The sequence below is a fragment of the Erythrolamprus reginae genome, chromosome 3 (assembly GCF_031021105.1).
Source record: "Erythrolamprus reginae isolate rEryReg1 chromosome 3, rEryReg1.hap1, whole genome shotgun sequence".
NCBI lineage: Eukaryota > Metazoa > Chordata > Lepidosauria > Squamata > Dipsadidae > Erythrolamprus > Erythrolamprus reginae.
The window spans coordinates 216,249,559-216,274,152 of NC_091952.1; the positions used below are offsets into that span (position 1 = coordinate 216,249,559).

The 24,594-nt window shown below is 37.4% G+C and overlaps 1 protein-coding gene across 8 annotated transcripts in view; it reads right to left on the minus strand.

Annotated features, from left to right (window-relative positions):
- Positions 1-2,851: 2,851 nt before the first annotated feature.
- Positions 2,852-24,594, minus strand: part of NCOA2 (nuclear receptor coactivator 2) — a 175,700-nt gene continuing 153,957 nt past the window's right edge. For 2 of the 8 annotated variants that reach the window (XM_070747910.1, XM_070747909.1), the window contains exons 15-23: positions 24,199-24,328; positions 20,898-21,090; positions 19,448-19,729; positions 17,474-17,563; positions 16,267-16,492; positions 14,578-14,755; positions 13,205-13,403; positions 12,849-12,938; positions 2,852-6,422 (exon numbers count right to left, since the gene is read on the minus strand). In XM_070747910.1, the coding sequence (XP_070604011.1) occupies positions 6,411-6,422; positions 12,849-12,938; positions 13,205-13,403; positions 14,578-14,755; positions 16,267-16,492; positions 17,474-17,563; positions 19,448-19,729; positions 20,898-21,090; positions 24,199-24,328 (1,400 nt within the window). In that variant the 3' untranslated portion in view covers positions 2,852-6,410. The remainder of the gene's footprint in view (positions 6,423-12,848; positions 12,939-13,204; positions 13,404-14,577; positions 14,756-16,266; positions 16,493-17,473; positions 17,564-19,447; positions 19,730-20,897; positions 21,091-24,198; positions 24,329-24,594) is intronic. The other 6 variants (XM_070747916.1, XM_070747914.1, XM_070747915.1 and 3 more) reach the window with 6 other exon arrangements.

A 24,594-nucleotide genomic window follows, 5' to 3' on the forward strand; every position in this document is an offset into this window, starting at 1 on the left:
CACGCCCAGTTTAGCGAAGGGGAAAAAGTCCTGATACAACACATGACACCACGAGTTTGACACCCTGTGCTATGAGGTTGGTGTCAACTTGATTATACAGTATATATTTTCTCCATAACAATCTGTCTCCAACCAGATGCTCTAGGTCAGTGATGGCAAACCTTTTTCTCTTCGGGTACCGAAAGAGGGTGGACATGCATTATTGCGCATGTGCGAGTGGCCCCACCCATAATTCAATGCCTGGGGAGGGCAAAAACACCTTCCTCCGCCCCCTGGAGACCATCTGGAAGCTGAAAATGGCTGTTTCTCAGCTTCTGGTGGGCCCAGTAGGTCTTGTTTCACTCTCTCCAGGCTCCAAGGGCATCCCTGGAACCGGGGAAAGTAAAAAAGCCCTCCCCATCCCCCGGAGGATCTCTGGAAGCCGAAAATGCCCTCCCAGAGCCTCTGTGCAAGCCAAAAATCAGCTGGCCCGCATACACATGCACGTTGGAGCTGAGCTAGGGCAACGGCTCACGTGCCAGCAGATATTTCTTCGCGTGCCACTTGTGGCACCTGTGCCACAGGTTCGCCATCACTGCTCTAGGTGTTCCAATAGTTCCCATTGCTGTTGTAGACAGGCAGTCCATCCTTTGCACAGATCTCCTTCTTCTCTTTCCTTCCACATTCTTAGCATTATAGCCTTTTCCAGAAAAGCTATGTCAAAGTATAGTAATTGGATCCTGGTTATTTGGGATACAAGTGCTTGATTTGTTGGCTGAGAAGAGTTTGCTGATTTGTTTAATTTGGATAAACTCTGCATTGATTAGCTTGATGTTAGTTTTCTTGGAGGTCCATGGTATTCTCAAGAGTCTTCTACAACACCAAAGTTTAAAAGCATCAGTACTTTTCCTACCCTGCTTCTTTCTTCAGAGTCCAACTTTCACTTCCTCATTGTCACAGAGAGTATCATGGCTTGCACTATTCTAGTCATAGCATCTAAATATAGCATCACATCATAGCGTCTAAATATATTTTCAAAGGCCTTTATGACTGGCAGCTCTATTAGGGCTAATCTGCAGTGTATATTTTAACAAATAATTCCTTTGTTATGAATGGTTGCTCCTAAAAGATAGAACTTATCTCCTACTTTGACATCTTCAGCGTCAACCTAAGGCTGGTTGCTATTTTTTTAAAAAAAACATTTTAGTCCTATTATTTTTCATTCTTGACGTAAGCTATTTTATAGTTAAGAAACATTGAGTGAAATGTTTACTTGAAGTTTTTGAACTATTCGGCTCAGAGACCTTTAGAATTTGTTGCTGAGCATTTAGATAGCTAGTGTAGATCACAAACTACTCTACTGATTCTATGGTCTACAGCCTATTGGTTGTAAAGAAGGGTTCTATATTTGTTTTCATTGTAAAAACTAATGTCTCAAAGGTGCTTTTCAAAAGACAAGTGAACTTTTTTTGTTGTGGTGGTTGAAAATGTTTTGCTTTTCATCCGAGTCATTTTCGACTCAGGACTTCTATGCTGCCCTGAATCGGTTGAGAGGGGTGGCATAGAAGTCAGTCAACCAACCAACCAACCAACCAACCAACCAACCAACCAACCAACCAACCAACCAACCAACTTCTTTGGTTCTTTTCAATAAAATAATTGATATTCAATTCTTTGGGACAATTCACCACCAATTTGCCCTTTAATGCAAATTAAATTCAAATGTGAACATTCATGACAGGTAACTATTTCGACTAGTTTTTTCTCATCATTCCTATCATCCTTTTCCTCCCACTTAGGACTGTGTGACTGTAACTTGTTGCTTGTATGCTAAGATTTTTATTAATATTGTTTCTCCATTGCTTATTTGACCCCTACGGCAATCATTAAGTGTTGTACCTCATGATTCTTGACAAATGTATCTTTTCTTTTATGTATGCTGAGAGCATATGCACCAAGACAAATTCCTTGTGTGTCCAATCACACTTGGCTAATAAAGAATTCCATTCTATATTCTGAACACATCTGGCAATTGTCCAGTTGATGGACAGATCATCCTTCAAGGTTTTTTTGCAGTTAAAAGGGAAGAAGACAGAAGGAGGTTAGGAACAAAGGGAAGTCTGTTTTAGTAGGCTATATGTTAATTATGAAAAGGCCATCTATACAGGTACAGTAGAATAGAATAGAATTTTATTGGCCAAGTGTGAAGGAATTTTATTGGCCAAGGAATTTGTCTTGGTGCATATGCTCTCAGCGTACATAAAAGAAGGTCCTCAACGTACGACTACAATTGAGCCCAAAATATATGTTAAATGAGAAATTTGTTGAATTTTGCCCAATTTTACAACTTTTCTTACATTTGTTAAGTGAATCACTGCAGCTGTTATATTAATAACACAGTTGTTAAGTGAATCTGGTTTCCTCATTAACTTTGCTTGTCAGAAGGTCACAAAAGGGGATCACATGACTCCAGGATACTGCAACTGTCATAAATGTGAGTCAATTGTCAAGCATCTGAATATAAATCACATGATTACAGGTATGCTACAATGGTCATAAGACACTTTTTTCTGTATTGTCATAACTTTGTGTTGTTACTTAATGAACTATTATAAGTCAAGCACTACTGGTAACATTCTTTCCAATGCATACATCACAGCATTCCATTACTATTCTATGTCAAGATTGGAGTATATGCTGTTGATGCTTACAGCCAAGATGTTGAGGCTACAAAGATAGTGATTAGGATTGAATATACGGTAGTTCCCACTCAGCTATTTATGAATGGAAGTTTGTTTAACCATTCTGGTACCAGCTGTCAATACACACACAAAGGCACAACAAAGGAAATATTGCTATATCTAAAACCATGTAAAACCCGAAGGCATTAAAATTTATTAAATGATGCAATAACTGAATTCTTTATTTACAATAGCATTATTTAACATCAAATAAGCAAATAGCATCAGCAAAGCAATATTAACTTGCATAAATGTATTTAAAATTTCTCTGAATATATCTACCTTTGCATAAACTGCTCACACTAGAAATACAAACATCAATGCAGGTGAACAAAGTGATGTTCAAAGTTAACTCAGTCTTGAAAATAAATCACAACCTGAAAACACTGTAAGCTTTCTCCTGAAGAACATAGTTTATATATTGCTTAGTTTTACCCTTGTATAATCTTTTCATATACACACACTCATACACATCTCAGATGTAACTTCATGAAGAACTGTACAAATAAAATGCACGAATGACCGAAAGGAAAAAAAGTCAATGTTTGAAGTAATGTGTCCATCATCTCTATTCAACGACTGAAAGCTAAGTGATGATGCGCTTATTCCAAAATTGTACACAATTCACTATACAAATATAATACATTAGACAGCTATGTAGGAATATACAAGACTTAAAAACAGATCTAAGGCATTATGCTAGATTTTAGCATTTTGAGGTTCTTGCACATAGCTTTACCTGTAGTAAGAAACTTAAAAAGATTTTGTTTTAGTCTACAAAGAAACACCAGGGAGAAAAAATCTAATTAAAAACCAAAGCCACTACAGTAATTTTGTTTTGTGCAGAAAATGCTTTTGCTTCTTAGGCAGCAATACTACCATACAAATACTAGAAAACTTTAAAGTCACACCAACAATTAATGGCTTAAATTGCATTTCAAAACTGATTGTGTATCTTTGGGTTTTGCAAGTAGAGCTGAACCATCTTTTCAAGTGTTAAGCCCATATGAACTCTTGTTTCTTTTAAAAAATACAGATTAAAAATGCTTTGTATAAATGGCAAAAAGCATCGCTTTTAGTTAATACAGACCAATATAAAGATTGGGAGAGGGACAATCTTTTAAATTTGAGAAATATTTGAAATAATCAGTGAAATGTTGAACAAGATGTTTATGATCAGCTTACCTGGACATGACTGCATGGTTCTTTGCCCTGGCTATCGATATTTCTGACTTAATACATCTTGCTTTTTCACACTTTTTTATGAGAGAACACTGATATTCTGATGTTCCAACATAAATCCAATTACTATCTTTAGCAACTTTATTTACTGAATAAGAAATACTGTTTATAAAAAAAAAATAAAACATCTGACTTGGCATCATTACTGTTGCACCTAGTGTGAATGCTATACTCAGAAAATGCTTAAACCCACTGCCTTTAATTAATTTAAATAAAAAGAAAAATCAGTGATTCCCTGGACATTGCTGATAATACAAACACTTCATTTTATATTCAGTTGAAATTATCACTAGACGGAGTTAAATATACTTTGAATTGGGTCTTATTTAAACTGATTTATTTGGCTACTAATCTACTAAAGCATGACTGAAAAATAATCTGTTTCAAAACTATTTTTTTCATCCAATTTAGAAAGGTTCAGTCCCTTTAATCTTCAGACAATGCATGTGTGTTTATATTTATTGATATTCATATTCTCTCCATAATATAGAGCTCAGGGCTGACATTTTTTTATTTCCACCAGATGGCTCAGATGTTTGAGTAAGTAATTTTTGAGTCTGGTGACTAGTGAGAAATACAGTTTTCCCCTCTAAGGGGAAAGCCACTAAACAGGAAACAGATAATTTGAAATGCATTCTGTATATTCCGTAACATGTTCTTTTCAGCACTCTGTGAAAGTCAACTTCTTTTAACTCTCATTGCAAGCAAACACCAGGTTTCAAGATAACAAACCTTCTATTTCCAACGACATGAATATTGACAGAAAATATAAAATGCATTGCATTTTAAGTAACATCTAAAATTTGAGTTACAGGTATGAAAGTGTAGATTAAGTGAAACAGAAGAACAGGAGGTCGAAAACAATCAGTTTCCTGATATTTCAAGTCCTCAAAAACTGATGTCAGCTTATACTAAAAGAATACTCAGACCATAGCCGGTAAGAGTATAACCACTTTCAGCAGTGGTCTGCTGAACAACAGTTTTGCTAAGATTATTACGAAAGAATATAAACATACAAAAAAAAGTCAAGAATTGGCTCCTACACTGGCTGCATATAAGGTTAGATAAATGACTTATGAGCAGAATTGCATTTAGAAAAAGAAGTCTCAAGCTTACAAATTAGGTCTAATCAAGGCATTGTAATCCTTTACAAAACACATTTTTTTGTCCCCAGGAGACACGCACAGTTATGAAGATATCTAATTTAATACTGAAGTACCTCATTTGGAAATCAACTCCACAACATGTATACCTCACAAAATTATACAGTTAAAACACTAAAATCTTCAACTTAAATTATTGCTTGTTTACATAGAAACTGTTTTGTATGTACCTTACAAAACTTCCTCAAAGTCCACACTGCTTCAAAATAATTGAACACATGATGATTACTTCTGTAGTGATATCTGCTGTAGCTTAAGTCATTGTTTTCCCTAAATATGGAGATGGGAAAGTAGAAAATTTATTGTTTAAATCAGATGCCTTTGGCTCTGATATCATGCCTCAATCCTGCCACTTCCATCACCAAGAAATGCACCTTTGTTCAAATGAAATTACTCAGCAACTAATTTACCTGCAACCTAGAACTTAGGTAACAGATCTAGGACTATGATGGGGATTATACTTTTATCTAACCTATCAGAAAGACCAAGTGAAGGCAGGAGAACAGGGATGCTAAGATTAGTTAATTTTTAAGGAAGCCGAAATCAACATGTGAACTTAAATTCTTTAAGTGACTCATGATTATATCCCAAAGTGATTAAAAAAGCTTTAAAAGCCCTCTCAGATGTTTTAACTCACTTACATCATTTAAAGTTACTCAAATAAATTTAGATCTATTCAAAACCAAATAGATTTGTTTTATAGAATAGCATATTTAGCCACTAGATTGGATACCTAGTATTTTATCATCTGTCGCTCTGGAATTCATAATTTGGTCTACTCCCTACTTCAAAGAGTGTCCCAATACAAACCATTGATTTTCAGATGAAACTAAATCCTTTGCACTTGACTATGTAGCTAAGGGGGGGGGAGGGAGGGAGAAAGCCCAAATAAAAATCTAAAACAGAACAGAATGAGATAATGATTGGTTTTCCTTAAATACATACATTTAAATACATTCAATCTGACACGTTTTATGAAAACTGGCTATCAACATTTACTTTGCAGGAGAGAGATCTAAGTTGCACTAAGGTGAATGCAGTGAACAGGCTGAGCAATTGTCTGTATGCTAGCTTCAGACTGTCAAAGAAGAGACTGCTCTTCCACCAAGAAAGGTATGATGTCACTCAAGAATGACAATCTTCTGTTTGCAGCACTCAATGCTCACTTCTCCAGCTGACGTGCTGGCAGAAAAGATGGAGCAAACAGACACAGGCAGCTCTTCAAACTAGCGAGTAGTTCAGAATGGGGAGCCCAATCAATTGAAGACAGAGGCAATCTTCAGGGTCAGCAATATTTCTGTAAAAGCAAGAACATTTATAATTATTCAATTAATTAAGTGTACACTTTTATCTTTTGCCAACTTCCAATAATTAGAATAAAAATGAGAGCTTTTTAGGCTGACATAAGATATGGCAAGGAACAATCTCCAAAACTCCATCAATTGGTGATAGAATACATGACTGAATGAAAAACTAGAAGTATAAAATTAATACTAAAATCAACAAACAAAAGATTAATGAAAAATATGTTGCCTTTTTTGCAAAATTCCTGGTATTATCTCAAATCCACCAATAAAAGCAATTGCTGCCAACCTGCCTTCCATTGAGGACCTGTATACTGCACGAGTCAAAAAGAGGGCGGGGAAAATATTGACTGACCCCTCACATCCTGGACACAAACTGTTTCAACTCCTACCCTAAAAACGTCGCTACAGAGCACTGCACACCAAGACAACTAGACACAAGAACAGTTTTTTTCCGAACGCCATCACTCTACTAAACAAATAATTCACTCAACACTGTCAGACTTTCTACTAAATCTGCACTTCTATTCTACTAGTTTTTCTCATCATTCCTATCACCCATTTCCTCCCATGTTGACTGTATGACTGTAACTTGTTGCTTATATCCTAGGATTTTTATTAATATTGCTTCTTCATTGCTTATTTGACCCCTATGACAATCATTAAGTGTCATACCACATGATTCTTGACAAATGTATCTTTTTCTTTTATGTACATTGAGAGCATATGCACCAAGACAAATTCCTTGTGTGTCCAATCACACTTGGCCAATAAAATTCTATTCTATTCTATTCTAAAAGTGTATCATCTGGCCCTAGAATTTGTGTCTCCTCTTGTATACATTTTATGAAACAGCATCCCATGCCCCAAAATCAACTGGCTGCAATCCTGCCACCCTTTATGAATGCCTGGAAGACCTCAATCGACCATAGCATGCTAGGCCATCATGTCTTCCACTGTCTCCAACAGTTTGCTCAAATTCATGTTCATTGCATCAATGACACTATCTAGCCATCTCATCCATCTCTTCTCCTTTTGCCTTCAACCTTTCCCAACATCAGGGTCTTTGAACTTCAGCTTCAATATCTACCCTTCCCAAGAACAATGTTGATTTCCTTTAGGATTGACTGATTTGATCTTTTTGCAGTTAAAGGGGCTGAAGTTTCTTTTCTAACACCAAGAATCAAAAAAGTATAGTTCTTCAGGCACTCTGCCTACATGACTTTGTCTATTCACTATCTCAACTGTATATTCATAAGGGATATTATTTAAGTCATACCTGAATGGTCTCGTGCCCTGATGGCAAACCTATGGCAACATGTGCCATAGGTGGCACACAGAGCCATATCTGAGGGCATGTGAGGCGTTGCCCTATTTCAGCTCCAGCACGCATGTGCGTGCTGGCCAGCTGATTTTCAGCCTTCTGGAGGGCAGGGGGAGACCTAGGACAGGCATAATAAGACTTAACTCCAGGGACAGTCATAAAGAAAATCATGCCATTAACCATTTGGAAAACTACAAATTATGATCCTTAGACCTTCAACAAACTTAAGTGAAGCACAAGGTCAACTAAAAGTTACCCACTCTAATCGAGCTAGTGTCACAGTACAAGGTCAACTAAGTTACCCACTCTAATCGAGCTAGTGTCACAATACAAGGTCAACTAAAAGTTACCCACTCTAATCGAGCTAGTGTCACAATACAAGGTCAACTAAAAGTTACCCACTCTAATCGAGCTAGTGTCACAATACAAGGTCAACTAAAAGTTACCCACTCTAATCGAGCTAGTGTCACAGTACAAGGTCAACTAAGTTACCCACTCTAATCGAGCTAGTGTCACAGTACAAGGTCAACTAAAAGTTACCCACTCTAATCGAGCTAGTGTCACAGTACAAGGTCAACTAAAAGTTACCCACTCTAATCGAGCTAGTGTCACAGTACAAGGTCAACTAAAAGTTACCCACTCTAATCGAGCTAGTGTCACAGTACAAGGTCAACTAAGTTACCCACTCTAATCGAGCTAGTGTCACAGTACAAGGTCAACTAAAAGTTACCCACTCTAATCGAGCTAGTGTCACAGTACAAGGTCAACTAAGTTACCCACTCTAATCGAGCTAGTGTCACAGTACAAGGTCAACTAAGTTACCCACTCTAATCGAGCTAGTGTCACAGTACAAGGTCAACTAAGTTACCCACTCTAATCGAGCTAGTGTCACAGTACAAGGTCAACTAAGTTACCCACTCTAATCGAGCTAGTGTCACAGTACAAGGTCAACTAAAAGTTACCCACTCTAATCGAGCTAGTGTCACAATACAAGGTCAACTAAAAGTTACCCACTCTAATCGAGCTAGTGTCACAGTACAAGGTCAACTAAGTTACCCACTCTAATCGAGCTAGTGTCACAGTACAAGGTCAACTAAAAGTTACCCACTCTAATCGAGCTAGTGTCACAGTACAAGGTCAACTAAAAGTTACCCACTCTAATCGAGCTAGTGTCACAGTACAAGGTCAACTAAAAGTTACCCACTCTAATCGAGCTAGTGTCACAGTACAAGGTCAACTAAGTTACCCACTCTAATCGAGCTAGTGTCACAGTACAAGGTCAACTAAAAGTTACCCACTCTAATCGAGCTAGTGTCACAGTACAAGGTCAACTAAGTTACCCACTCTAATCGAGCTAGTGTCACAGTACAAGGTCAACTAAAAGTTACCCACTCTAATCGAGCTAGTGTCACAGTACAAGGTCAACTAAAAGTTACCCACTCTAATCGAGCTAGTGTCACAGTACAAGGTCAACTAAAAGTTACCCACTCTAATCGAGCTAGTGTCACAGTACAAGGTCAACTAAAAGTTACCCACTCTAATCGAGCTAGTGTCACAATACAAGGTCAACTAAAAGTTACCCACTCTAATCGAGCTAGTGTCACAGTACAAGGTCAACTAAGTTACCCACTCTAATCGAGCTAGTGTCACAGTACAAGGTCAACTAAGTTACCCACTCTAATCGAGCTAGTGTCACAATACAAGGTCAACTAAAAGTTACCCACTCTAATCGAGCTAGTGTCACAGTACAAGGTCAACTAAAAGTTACCCACTCTAATCGAGCTAGTGTCACAGTACAAGGTCAACTAAGTTACCCACTCTAATCGAGCTAGTGTCACAATACAAGGTCAACTAAAAGTTACCCACTCTAATCGAGCTAGTGTCACAGTACAAGGTCAACTAAAAGTTACCCACTCTAATCGAGCTAGTGTCACAGTACAAGGTCAACTAAGTTACCCACTCTAATCGAGCTAGTGTCACAATACAAGGTCAACTAAAAGTTACCCACTCTAATCGAGCTAGTGTCACAGTACAAGGTCAACTAAAAGTTACCCACTCTAATCGAGCTAGTGTCACAATACAAGGTCAACTAAAAGTTATCCACTCTAATCGAGCTAGTGTCACAGTACAAGGTCAACTAAGTTACCCACTCTAATCGAGCTAGTGTCACAATACAAGGTGAACTAAAAGTTACCCACTCTAATCGAGCTAGTGTCACAATACAAGGTCAACTAAACGTTACCCACTCTAATCGAGCTAGTGTCACAGTACAAGGTCAACTAAAAGTTACCCACTCTAATCGAGCTAGTGTCACAGTACAAGGTCAACTAAGTTACCCACTCTAATCGAGCTAGTGTCACAGTACAAGGTCAACTAAGTTACCCACTCTAATCGAGCTAGTGTCACAATACAAGGTCAACTAAAAGTTACCCACTCTAATCGAGCTAGTGTCACAATACAAGGTCAACTAAACGTTACCCACTCTAATCGAGCTAGTGTCACAGTACAAGGTCAACTAAAAGTTACCCACTCTAATCGAGCTAGTGTCACAGTACAAGGTCAACTAAGTTACCCACTCTAATCGAGCTAGTGTCACAATACAAGGTCAACTAAAAGTTACCCACTCTAATCGAGCTAGTGTCACAATACAAGGTCAACTAAAAGTTACCCACTCTAATCGAGCTAGTGTCACAGTACAAGGTCAACTAAAAGTTACCCACTCTAATCGAGCTAGTGTCACAGTACAAGGTCAACTAAGTTACCCACTCTAATCGAGCTAGTGTCACAATACAAGGTCAACTAAAAGTTACCCACTCTAATCGAGCTAGTGTCACAATACAAGGTCAACTAAAAGTTATCGAGCTAGTGTCACAGTACAAGGTCAACTAAAAGTTACCCACTCTAATCGAGCTAGTGTCACAATACAAGGTCAACTAAAAGTTACCCACTCTAATCGAGCTAGTGTCACAATACAAGGTCAACTAAAAGTTACCCACTCTAATCGAGCTAGTGTCACAATACAAGGTCAACTAAAAGTTACCCACTCTAATCGAGCTAGTGTCACAATACAAGGTCAACTAAAAGTTACCCACTCTAATCGAGCTAGTGTCACAATACAAGGTCAACTAAAAGTTACCCACTCTAATCGAGCTAGTGTCACAGTACAAGGTCAACTAAAAGTTACCCACTCTAATCGAGCTAGTGTCACAGTACAAGGTCAACTAAGTTACCCACTCTAATCGAGCTAGTGTCACAGTACAAGGTCAACTAAAAGTTACCCACTCTAATCGAGCTAGTGTCACAGTACAAGGTCAACTAAAAGTTACCCACTCTAATCGAGCTAGTGTCACAGTACAAGGTCAACTAAGTTACCCACTCTAATCGAGCTAGTGTCACAGTACAAGGTCAACTAAAAGTTACCGACTCTAATCGAGCTAGTGTCACAATACAAGGTCAACTAAAAGTTACCCACTCTAATCGAGCTAGTGTCACAATACAAGGTCAACTAAGTTACCCACTCTAATCGAGCTAGTGTCACAATACAAGGTCAACTAAAAGTTACCCACTCTAATCGAGCTAGTGTCACAGTACAAGGTCAACTAAAAGTTACCCACTCTAATCGAGCTAGTGTCACAGTACAATGTCAACTAAAAGTTACCCACTCTAATCGAGCTAGTGTCACAGTACAAGGTCAACTAAAAGTTACCCACTCTAATCGAGCTAGTGTCACAATACAAGGTCAACTAAAAGTTACCCACTCTAATCGAGCTAGTGTCACAATACAAGGTCAACTAAAAGTTACCCACTCTAATCGAGCTAGTGTCACAATACAAGGTCAACTAAAAGTTACCCACTCTAATCGAGCTAGTGTCACAATACAAGGTCAACTAAAAGTTACCCACTCTAATCGAGCTAGTGTCACAGTACAAGGTCAACTAAAAGTTACCCACTCTAATCGAGCTAGTGTCACAGTACAAGGTCAACTAAAAGTTACCCACTCTAATCGAGCTAGTGTCACAGTACAAGGTCAACTAAAAGTTACCCACTCTAATTGAGCTAGTGTCACAATACAAGGTCAACTAAAAGTTACCCACTCTAATCGAGCTAGTGTCACAATACAAGGTCAACTAAAAGTTACCCACTCTAATCGAGCTAGTGTCACAATACAAGGTCAACTAAAAGTTACCCACTCTAATCGAGCTAGTGTCACAATACAAGGTCAACTAAAAGTTACCCACTCTAATCGAGCTAGTGTCACAATACAAGGTCAACTAAAAGTTACCCACTCTAATCGAGCTAGTGTCACAATACAAGGTCAACTAAAAGTTACCCACTCTAATCGAGCTAGTGTCACAGTACAAGGTCAACTAAAAGTTACCCACTCTAATCGAGCTAGTGTCACAGTACAAGGTCAACTAAAAGTTACCCACTCTAATCGAGCTAGTGTCACAGTACAAGGTCAACTAAAAGTTACCCACTCTAATCGAGCTAGTGTCACAGTACAAGGTCAACTAAAAGTTACCCACTCTAATCGAGCTAGTGTCACAGTACAAGGTCAACTAAGTTACCCACTCTAATCGAGCTAGTGTCACAATACAAGGTCAACTAAAAGTTACCCACTCTAATCGAGCTAGTGTCACAATACAAGGTCAACTAAAAGTTACCCACTCTAATCGAGCTAGTGTCACAGTACAAGGTCAACTAAAAGTTACCCACTCTAATCGAGCTAGTGTCACAGTACAAGGTCAACTAAGTTACCCACTCTAATCGAGCTAGTGTCACAATACAAGGTCAACTAAAAGTTACCCACTCTAATCGAGCTAGTGTCACAGTACAAGGTCAACTAAAAGTTACCCACTCTAATCGAGCTAGTGTCACAGTACAAGGTCAACTAAAAGTTACCCACTCTAATCGAGCTAGTGTCACAGTACAAGGTCAACTAAAAGTTACCCACTCTAATCGAGCTAGTGTCACAATACAAGGTCAACTAAAAGTTACCCACTCTAATCGAGCTAGTGTCACAATACAAGGTCAACTAAAAGTTACCCACTCTAATCGAGTCAGTGTCACAGTTGGAATATTTATTATTTCATACCCGTGAGGCATCTCCTTCCTGCTTTATCATGTCCATTCCAGGTAGTTGGTTTGGAAAAAGACTGCCTCCTCTCATCCCAGGATCATTGACCTAGGAAAGGACAATGTTTTAACTTGATCACAGAAACAAAAGACTTAACAAATCACAACCTACATCTTCATACTCCTTTTTGTTCAATAAAATACCCTCATTAATAGTTGAGCAATCTATTTTAATACCATGCCTATCGTTGAATCTTTTTCTCTTTTCTACATTATTAACATAATTTGCTGACTTATCCTATAATACAACAGTAGCAAAATATTTTGATGTTAAAAGTAAATCTATTTTTAAGTAGGCCAGGCTGAGATTCTCACCTGCTCGGGACCCATGGAGGGCAAACCTGATGTAGGCACAGAGGTTGCAGAGGTCATGCTGATCTGCCCTGTCATCTGGTTCATGTTGTTTAACCCAGCACTATTGGCCACCATGGACACATTGATGTTCATGTTGTTACTGTATATGCTGGTATTTGCCTGCTGCCCAAAGTGTGGTGGAGATTGTTGCGAAAACATGCTATAGGATAAAGTATAACAGCCAGGTCAGAATCAGAAAGATAGCACTCAAATATCCCTGAACTCTTCAAAGAATCACCTATGTGCTTTGTTGCACTTAAGTATCTCTTCCAATAACAAAAGAAGATCCATCCCTTTGTTTAATTAGAACCTCTTTATCTATTTCTCGGTCAAATTAAATTCTCATCATACTAGGTCAGAAGAACAAGGGGGCACAATCTGAGGTTAGTTGGGGCAAAGATCAGAAGCAACCTGAGAAAATATTATTTTACTGAAAGAGTAGTAGATGCTTGGAACAAACTTCCACCAGACATGGTTGATAAATCCACATTAACTGAATTTAAACATGCCTGGGATAAACATCTATCCATCCTAAGATAAAATACAGGAAATACAGGGTGAGTTTCAAAAGTAATGCAATTGAACAGATTTGCACAAACACTTAAAATTCAAAGTACTGTCCTTGGGTCTCTACATATTTTTTCCAGCGACCCTGCCATGACCAGTACGCGCCTTAAAAGGCATCTTCAGGGACCTCTCACAAGGTCTTTTTCATGGCTGATTGGATCTCTTCTATGGACGAAAAACGTGTTCCTTTCAGGGCTGCCTTAATCCGAGGGAACAAAAAGAAGTCTGCTGGGGTGACGTCAGGACTATTGTGTGTGTGGGGGGGGGCAGCATTGGCACCTGGTGTTTGGCCAGGAATTCGTGGACTTGTAGCACATTGTGGCAAGGCGCGTTTTTTCTCCATAGAAGAAATCCAATCAGCTGTGATGAAGACCTTGTGAGAGGTCCCCGAAGATGCCTTCCAGGGTGCGTACCAGTCACGGCAGAGTCGCTGGAAAAAATGTGTAGAGGCCCAAGGACAGTACTTTGAAGAATTTTAAGTGTTTGTGCAAATCTGTTCAATAAATTACTTAAAAAGAATAATTGCATTACTTTTGGAATGCACCCTGTAGTATAAGGGCAGACTAGATGGACCATGAGGTCTTTTTCTGCCATCAATCTTCTATGTTTCTATGTTACTATAGAAGAGAGCAAGATTGCTGATAATTCTAAAAAGCTTCCCATTGACAGGGAATTGGTGAAGAGTGTACAAAGAAGTTATGTGACAGCAATTCAAACCAGGAGAGTATAAAATTCAGCCAAAATACATTCTAAATCTTGAAACATACCTATTTCCACCAATATTGCCTTGCCCCCATCCATTTATCTCTGTAGAGGACTGATAGGCAGGATTGGCCTGAGATTGCTGTATCAAGGGATTCTGAGTATGAGCCATTCTTGGGGACATCAGGGGACTTTGTGGAGTGGTAGCTCCGGTGAAGCCTGGATCAGGTTGCTGAGTTATTCCTAGAAAAGATCATAGGAATTTCGAACATGTTTACAGGACAATTAAGACTACATGCTATAATACAAAATGTCCATTATGGATTCATCTATTTGAATCAAATAACAAAGCTCTCAATTGTTCCTTAGTGTTGCTTTCCTTTCATATACAGTAGTCCCTCACCTATCACTGGTGTTACGTTCCAGACCTGGCCGCGATAGGTGAAATCTGCGATGGGGAATTTATCGACTGATAGTACTTATTTAAGTATTTATATTGTAATTGTTTGGTAAGTTTTCATTGTTTTAAGTGTTTATAAACCCTTCCCACACAGTATTTATTTTAGATACAGTATTTAAATACAGTATTTACAATTTTAGATATATATATTTTTTTTGAGAAACCTGCCGATCGAGTTCGGCGGGCTGTTTAAATCTGCCGATCGACTTCCTCAGAAACCCGCGATGAAGTGAAGCCGCAGTAGGTGAAGCGCGGTATAGCGAGGGACTACTGTATACTGCAGAGCTTGCTTACTGTTTTAATTTGCCCTTGCTGGGATCAATATCACACAGTGTCATCTGCTGGAGATATTTATTTGACTGTATTCAAGAAGAATTTTCCAAAAAGAAACTCCCTCATCCAGGGGCTGGTGCACATATATTATGTAAAAAAAATGGACCGAGAAATCAAGTAATACCTAATCAATCTCATGAAGTGAAAAAGACACTATGACAAACAAGGTGTTGACATCCAATGCTTAATACCATAAACATGTAAAAACCATGTATATTTATGTATACTTTTAGAATTGCCGTTTCATAGAAATCATTTGTAGAAGAAATGAATACCAATTTATTTTGACTTTAACGTAGGACTCCAAATTTGAAAAATCAGTTGTTTTCCCTAGATGTGACACTGGGACGATATAAAAATAGATAGATGATAGAGACAGACAGACAGACAGGGATAGATAGATATATGATAGATGAATATAATAGATAGATATGATAGAGATTATCAGTAGATATATATATAGATAGACAAATAAATAGATAGAAAGAGATAGATAGATAGATGGATATGATAGCTGGATGTAATAGATAGATAGATAGATAGATAGATAGATAGATAGATAGATAGATATAGATATGATAGATGGATATAATAGATGGATATAATAGATAGATATGATAGATAGATAGATAGATAGATAGATATGATAGATTGATATAATAGATGGATATAATAGAGATGATAGATAGATAGATAGATAGATAGATAGATAGATAGATAGATGGATGGATGGATGGATGGATGGATGATAGATATAGACAGACAGACAGATGGCAGGCGGACAGGCAAAATTTTTGAAAGGTTCCTCATTCCAGAATTATTTTCCAGACTTTCAGTGAGCTAGCTTAATGTTAAGAGTCTTTCTTGCAATTATAAGATAAAAACTATGATCCAAAAAAGAAATTGAAACCCTCTACGCAGCAAAGTCTGGTGAAAAATGCGTCATAAAAATTCATCATACCATAATTTGGAGGAAATGGAAACTGCTGGCTGTTTGCCTGGGGAATCCGTGGGTTGCTCATGGTTGCTGGTATTCCCCCGGAGGCAACCATGCTTGGCGTCATATTCATACTCTGGCCACGCATCATCAGAGTTCTCTGTTGAACTTGGTGCATCTGTCTATGCCTCAGGTGTTGGCTTAGTATCTCCCTCTGCCTCTGGGCTAACATTTGAGAATTAATATTTCCCTACCAAGAAAGCAAAGTGTTTATTTTTCAGAGTCTGATGTGCCAGTTTTGATGACATACATGATAGAATACGTTGCTGATATGCAACTGAATAAAGTGAGTAAAGCCGATTCATATTAAGACTAGCTATCAAACTGTTGTTTGAAAATAAAGTCTAAAAAATCTAAGAAAATCAATTACACCTTGTATCTCATCAATAAATGTCTTGATTAAAAAGGCAGGAGTGTGTGTGCGTGTGTGTGCACGGGCAAATATTTCTTAGTATTTTAATTTTATTTTTACTTATTAAAATACCAGTGGATTCACTTAAATATTCCATGGGCAAGACACGTTGTTTAAAGTTATCTCAAGGAAAGGTTTTTTACATGGTTAGCATTATAATGGGTTCTAATTATGTTTTAAGAATGTGCAAAATATTCGAAGCAAACATTTTAAACTTAAAAGTATGAAGTCTTAGTGAAATGGCCTTTGAAGGCATTGACTGCTTTAAGTGTTTGGAGAGTACTGCATGCTTGAAATAGTGTGTCTCATGCATAGAACAGAGCTGTTTTAAGCTATAGAAGACTTCTAAAACACTCAAAATAACCCATTTTGCATTAGAAACAGCTGTTTAACCATCAAACATTTGTTTAGAACATTCTGTGTTCCAAATAATGCCCTATAAAATGTAAATTATTCAATTAAAACATTTTTGCACAGCAGAACTATATTCTTTCATTTAGTCAGTACTCAAGCTGGTCTTAAATTTAAAATATTCTCTTATAAAGAAGGATGATCTAAATAAGATAGGCCACATAAAAGTTAAATAAAGAAACAAACACATCTTTTTTCTCTACCCAGTAAATTGCAATATTTCTAAAGAGAAATTTAGGGAAATAAGCTGATTTAATGGCTTCGTACAATATTAGAACATATGCTGCAGTTGCAGAAGTAATGAATCATAGAGAGTAAAAATCTATAGAAAAGAAAAATTGGCAGTACCTGTTCCCTCACCTGTGTAGGTACTCCAGGTCTTAGAGACAGGTTCATATTGGAAACATTGCCAATCTGATTGATCAATGGCTGGCGATTCTAAGTTAAAAAAATACAAAACACCCAGATATATGTATATACACATACACAGTAGGAATAAGAAAGTGTCATTTCAGTAAAGACCGTAATTAACAGAGTATCATATTTTGGTGTGCAGCTCAATCTGAATAGCTACTTGCAACAACAGCACTCAGTAAAAGACATAACACATACAGGTAGTCTTTAGTTTAGGTCAAGATTAGGACTAGAGTTTCCATTGCTAAACAATGGAAAGGGTAGTGATTTCTGACAGTCTCAAAAATGGGTGAGCAGTGCGGTCGGGTGGTAGGAAAAGCAAGTAGGATGCTTGGCTGCATAGCTAGAGGTATAACAAGCAGGAAGAGGGAGATTGTGATCCCCTTATATAGAGCGCTGGTGAGACCACATTTGGAATACTGTGTTCAGTTCTGGAGATCTCACCTACAAAAAGATATTGACAAAATTGAACGGGTCCAAAGACGGGCTACAAGAATGGTGGAAGGTCTTAAGCATAAAACGTATCAGGAAAGACTTAATGAACTCAATCTGTATAGTCTGGAGGACAGAAGGGAAAGGGGGGACATGATCGAAACATTTAAATATGTTAAAGAGTTAAATAAGGTTCAGGAGGGAAGTGTTTTTAATAGGAAAGTGAACACAAGAACAAGGGGACACAATCTGAAGTTAGTTGGGGGAAAGATCAAAAGCAACATGACAAAATATTATTTTACTGAAAGAGTAGTAGATCCTTGGAACAAATTTCCAGCAGACGTGGTTGGTAAATCCACAGTAACTGAATTTAAACATGCCTGGGATAAACATATATCCATCCTAAGATAAAATACAGGAAATAGTATAAGGGCAGACTAGATGGACCATGAGGTCTTTTTCTGCCGTCAGTCTTCTATGTTTCTATGTTTATAATGTAGTTGTAAAGTGAGATCGTATTGCTGAGCAATAGCAAGCCCTGCAGTTCCAGTTGCCATCATTAACTGAATCCCATAATTATTTGGCAATTTAATTTCCTGCTGGCTTCCTGCAACCAAAGTCCAAAGCTGGTAGGAAGTTGCAAGTCCCAGACCTGCAGATAGGTAGGCAGCTGCTGCTGGGTGGGTGACAGAGCAAAGGAGTCAGCAGGAGTGTGGGGTAGGGTTGAAGAAGTTGCGCAACATGTGTGTCATGGGTGTGCAAGAGGTGCCTTGGGGAGGGATAAGGACGGTGGACAGAAGCACTGCATGAGACAGGTACTAGACACATGAGAAAGGTGTTGGGGAGAATGCATGAGTGGCCAGTATGAATGCAGAAGGCTGGGGGAAGTGTGTGAGTGGGGGAGACTTACTCCAACAACTTGCAATTTTTCCTGCTAGCTTCTCCTTTGACTTTCTAGGGAGGATGGCATGGAACTGATGATCATGTGATCACAGAGTGCTTGGCAACTACTGTATTTTTCGGTGTATAAGATGCACCTTATTACTTTAAAAAAGGGCATCAAAAACTGGATGCGTCTTATACACCGAATGTTGCCGAGGCTGCAGGACAGCCCTTGGCGGGAGACCGGTGGCTCAAACCTGGGGATGCCCCCCAAAGGCGGGATACTGTTTTTAAATTCAAGCAAGTGCTCCGATGTAATCTCTTACAAACTTAGGAACAGAAATACTTCTGGTTATTTAAAAAAAATATTGAAATAATATATGCCTTATGGTTTACGAGGTTCAAGAGTTATCAAAAACACCATTTTAGCTTTGAAGACGTATAAAAGATTAATATTCTAGATGAAAATAAAGAAATAGCATCAGAAAAAGAACATTTACAGATACGTTCACATTGAATTCATATATACATAGTGAAATATTTTAGAAGACACTGATGATCGTGATACTGGTCAAAGTGACATAAAATGAGTACCTGCTGTGCTTGAAGCCGGTGCTGCAACTGCAACCTCAGTTGATTGGGCGGATTTTGCACTAGGCCAGTAGGCCTCAGACCAGGCCTAGGTTGCATCCGTAGTGCTGCATAACCTGGCCGCTGTGCCATTGGGTGAAAGTTTGGGTCTTGCAGTGGTGTGTAATTGCCTTGGGCCATTTGAGCCTGAGATGCATATTGTTGTGTGAAAACTGGTGCCTTTTGTTCTAGAATGATGTTTTGTTCCTGGTTTGAGAATGATTCTGGATCTACTGCTTGGGTCTGCTGAAGAACAAAAGCAGAAAAATATATGTAAAGGTTTGGAGGTCACATATGTAGAGAGCATGGGGAAATATAGTTGAGACACATATGTTACATAACTCTAAGGAGCCTATGGTTAAAAGTTATACATATAGTTTAATTCCCCTCCCCATTTTTTTGTAATGTTTCTTGTCCAATACTTATTTTGTGTGCTGAAGCCTTTTCCAGCAATTCATAATGTATAAACAATAATAAATACATAATAATAATAAATATATAATAAATACATCAAATATATTTATTAATTAAAATATTTCTGGACAGCTCTCCATTAAATATTTGTTAATATAAATTTTAAAAAACAATACAGTGTTCCCTCGATTTTCGGGGGGGGGGGGATGTGTTCCGAGACCGCCCGCAAAAGTTGAATTTCCACGAAGTAGAGATGCGGAAGTAAATACACCATTTTTGGCTATGGACAGTATCATAAGCCATCCCTTAACACGTTAAACCCCTAAATTACCATTTCCCATTCCCTTAACAATCATTTACTCACCATTATTACTGGTACTCAACATTGAATAACACACTTAGTGATCCTGATATTTATAAACATAATTATTTATTAACAATATTTTTTTTTTGTTATTTATTTGCAAAAATTATTAGTTTGGTGATGACGTATGAAGTCATCGGGCGGGAAAAGCCGTGAAGTATTTTTTAATTAATATTTTTTGAAAAACCGTGGTATAGGCTATTCGTGAAGTTCGAACCCACGAAAATCGAGGGAACACTGTATCACAAATGAAAGAGGGCATATAGCTGGGAAAGGTCAACATAAAAAGAGGTGAGGGTATTTTGTTTCTCTTTTCACAAAATACGTTAGCATTTGCTTACTGATGTTTCACAAAAAACACACACTGAGCAGCTGTCACTTCTAGCAATCAAGAAGCCATAATGTAAAAGACAAACCATCGGCCCTCATTCCCATATTGTCATTACAATAACAATCATATTGGAGTACATGAAGCATATGTCAACATTACCTGGGGTAGCTGTGTACAGCAGAGGAGTAATGGTGTTTGAAACAAGGAATATAATTTTCATAGAGTTCATTTCAAGAAGCTTAAGTCCAGGACCCAGAAAGTTTGCACATACATTTTTAGAAATATCCAATATAGCAATACAGTACCTGGATGACAAGTTCTGGTATCCCAAGAGCTCTATCAATTTCTTCTAGACCATCAAAATTCCTTAGTGCCATATAAAGCTGATCAAGGAGAGTTCCTTCGTCACTTGGAGACTCAGAGGCAGGATGCTGACATATCAAGTCATCTGGAGAGCCTACAAATGGTTGCCTACAAAGGGCACAGCTTGATGAGCAACTTGAGGGGGCAAAAACATTTATTCTTTAGACACCCCAAATTAATTGGATGTTATATACATTAGGTGTGCTAGTTTGTTAGGCAGATAAGTTGAAAGCAAACTCAATAATTTTCTACAACTCAGTATGTTTATCTAAAGCAAACGTAAAATGGCAAAATACTTTTCATCATGATCATTCTCTCTCTCTCTCTCTCTCTCTCTCTCTCTCTCTCACACACACAAACTAACACACCCTTAATTTAAAAAAAACCTTCTCAGAGTCAAATCCTGAATGTAATTGTACAGAGATATTCAGGAAGTGAGGAGAAAAAATGCTATCCATTAGGCATTTTGTATTCCAATGATTTACAACAATAAATTTGATTCATATTTATGACAATATACTCAATTTGACAGCTTAATTTTTGTAACAAGCTACATGACTTCTAACAGCCGTAATCCAATAATTTAACTCTGTGAAAGCAGGAGTTTGCTTCTTATTTTTTAAAAAATAAACAGTCTATGAGGAAATGCTGATAAATAAGAAATACATAACTGAAACTGAGTAATACATTATCATAAAAGGAGCTGAAATCTAATTAGTCCTAAAATAGAGATCAGCAAACAGTAAAAAGCAAATGTATGTATGTATGTATGTATGTATGTATGTATGTATGCATGTATGTATGTACAGTATGTATACACACATATATATACACACACACACAATCATATACATGAAGAAAAAATTAAGTGCTGAACAAATTATAGTCATGATACTAATTCGCTGTTCATGAAATTTATAAATAATAAATTGCTGATGTGAAGCATCACTACTGGATTGTACTCAATGCTGTTCAATGAAAGCCAATGACAGAACAGAACTGGGAACATGTACAGGAAGAAAGGAAGATGATCATATCTGCTGCACAAATGGAAATCTACTAAAGTTATTCCTTAGCTATCATATATTATTGCCATTATCTGCTATTTTAAAATTGTACTGCCCTTTGCTTAATAAAAATTGTAACTTTTTAGTTATAATATAAATTACATGTTCAGCAACAAAATATGAGATATGGTAAAATATAGGGCAGTTTCACCATACTGTTTCCAACTGCTCAAAACAGTTTGAAGCTGACCATTTATCATCTCTACTGTTACTGTTAGTAACTGTTAGTAACACTGTTACTAACTCCACTGTTACTAACTGAAAATACTAATAGACAATCTGCTTTTTCATTCAACTGTGCCATGACAAAACATGAAGTTTAACATTCAGTCAGTGTGACATCCAGAGCTTAACTGAATGTTGCATGCATTTGTTTGATTATTGCCAATGAACAACAACCAACCAACTTGTTCTTTTGGGTGGGGATGGGGGGTTGACTGCAGAACTGTTGAGGCGCCACATCTTGTTTCACACAGAATGACTGAATGCGGAGAGAGATTAGAGGCTAGCTGGAGCTCAAGAACTGGAAGATGAGAGACCAAATTCTCACTAATGAAAAAAACGGTCCATCCAAAAGATCTTGAAAGCTTTGGTCCTATAAACAGAAAGACTACTTTGTGTGTAAGCTTAGATACATCTCTACAGAGTGTGGAACACTCTATCTCAGAGGTCTTCAAACTTGGCAACTTTAAAACATGTCGACTTTAACTCTCAGAATTCTCCACCCAGCATAGCAATTCTGGGAGCTGAAATCCCAAGTCTTAAAATTGCCAGGTTTGGGGACCCCTGCGAGTCTGCCAAACATAGACCACAATGTGAGGCCAGAAAAGTATGGACTACATGTGGAAGTGCCCTATTCTTACAAGTCTATAGTATGATGCTGTACTTGTTTAAATATTTTGCTTAATGTTTAACTGTTGTTGGGATAATAATTTGTGCTTACATGGCAATTTACTTAATGATTAAATTTCATAAAAGTTTCATAACAGGTTTTATGCTGCCCTGAATAATATGGAAAGAGAGTTAACAAAATACTTAAAGTAATAAAATAAAATACTAAAAACGTAACTATTGTACTGTAATCCTGAAGGCTCCTAGGGTTACATATCAATGGGACATACCATAGGAATTAAAAGATCCACACTTCATTTGAAATTAGGAACATGTAAACACATGAAACCAATCAACCTGATAAAATAATTAATGATTAATAGTTATAACCTGTGAATTGCCTGAAAATGAGATGGATGGGATATAATTTTGATAGCTAACTGGATGGATGGATATAGATAGATAATACATATCTACAGTATAGAGATAGATGGATAGATAGATAGATAGATAGATAGATAGATAGATAGATAGATAGATAGATAGAAATCCCTTAATGAAGAGCTCATTAAAAATAAAGGTAAAACAAGATTGCCTAAGATACTCATCCTGGTATAATTCTTAAAAATGAATAAAGCATTAAAATTTGTAATCCCAAACAAATTCAATTCAATTTCAATGTACTAGTCTCTCTTATCCTGTTGTAAATGACACCTTACTTGCAGAAATCTAGCTAAACAGGTCATGTTGGGCCATCTGCCTGGGAAGATGATGTGGGAAGGATGATGCGTAGGTGTAGTTTTAAGTTGCCAACGCCTTTCTACTCTGTCAATCATTTGTCACAGTCTAGGAATATCCTTGGTTCAGTAAGGATGTCTTCTTTGTGTAGCAAGTAGTAATAATAAGGATCAGTGGAAACACCTGTAGTTCCTTTCCCTATGTTCATTTATTTATAAAATTTATTTGTGCATGATATGACTGTGTGTATGTATTTTATCTATTGGTTTTTTTTTGTCTTTTTAGACTTTTTAATGTAAAACTTATTTTAGATTTTAATTATTAGATTTGTTACCATGTATTGTTTTTATCACTGTTGTCTGCCGCCCCGAGTCTACAGAGAGGGGCGGCACACAAATCTAATAAATAATAATAATGATGATGATGATGATGATAATAATAATAATAATATTTAAAACATTTTAATGAACAGTACTAGGGCAGTTCAAAAAGATAAAACTATATAGAAATAGAAGAAATCAAATAAAGCAAAAAACAAAAAAAATACAAATACATATCAGAATGTATTTACAATGATTCAACATTGATTCTTAAGTAAAAGACTTACCGGTTCTGATTACTAAATGATGCCTGATCAATGGGCAATATACTGTCAGGCCAAGGAGCAGTCTGATTGGGAGGGGCTTGCTGTTGCGTATATTGAGGAGCTCCCATATTCATCTCCAGTTCTGAACCACCTGAAAAACCACCATCACAAACAAACTTTTACTGGAATTACAGGTGTTGCAGAAGACCCTTGTAATCTGCTGCTATTGTACAGTATATACTGTATTTCCCTGAACACTACCCTGTTTTCCCCAAAATAAGACCTTCCCTGATAATAAGCCCAATCAGGCTTTTGAGTGCATGACAATATGGCCAAGCGCTTATTTCAGGGTTCAAAAAAAATATAACAGGGTATTATTTTTAGGGAAACAGGGTACATAGAGTAGTTTTAAATAAG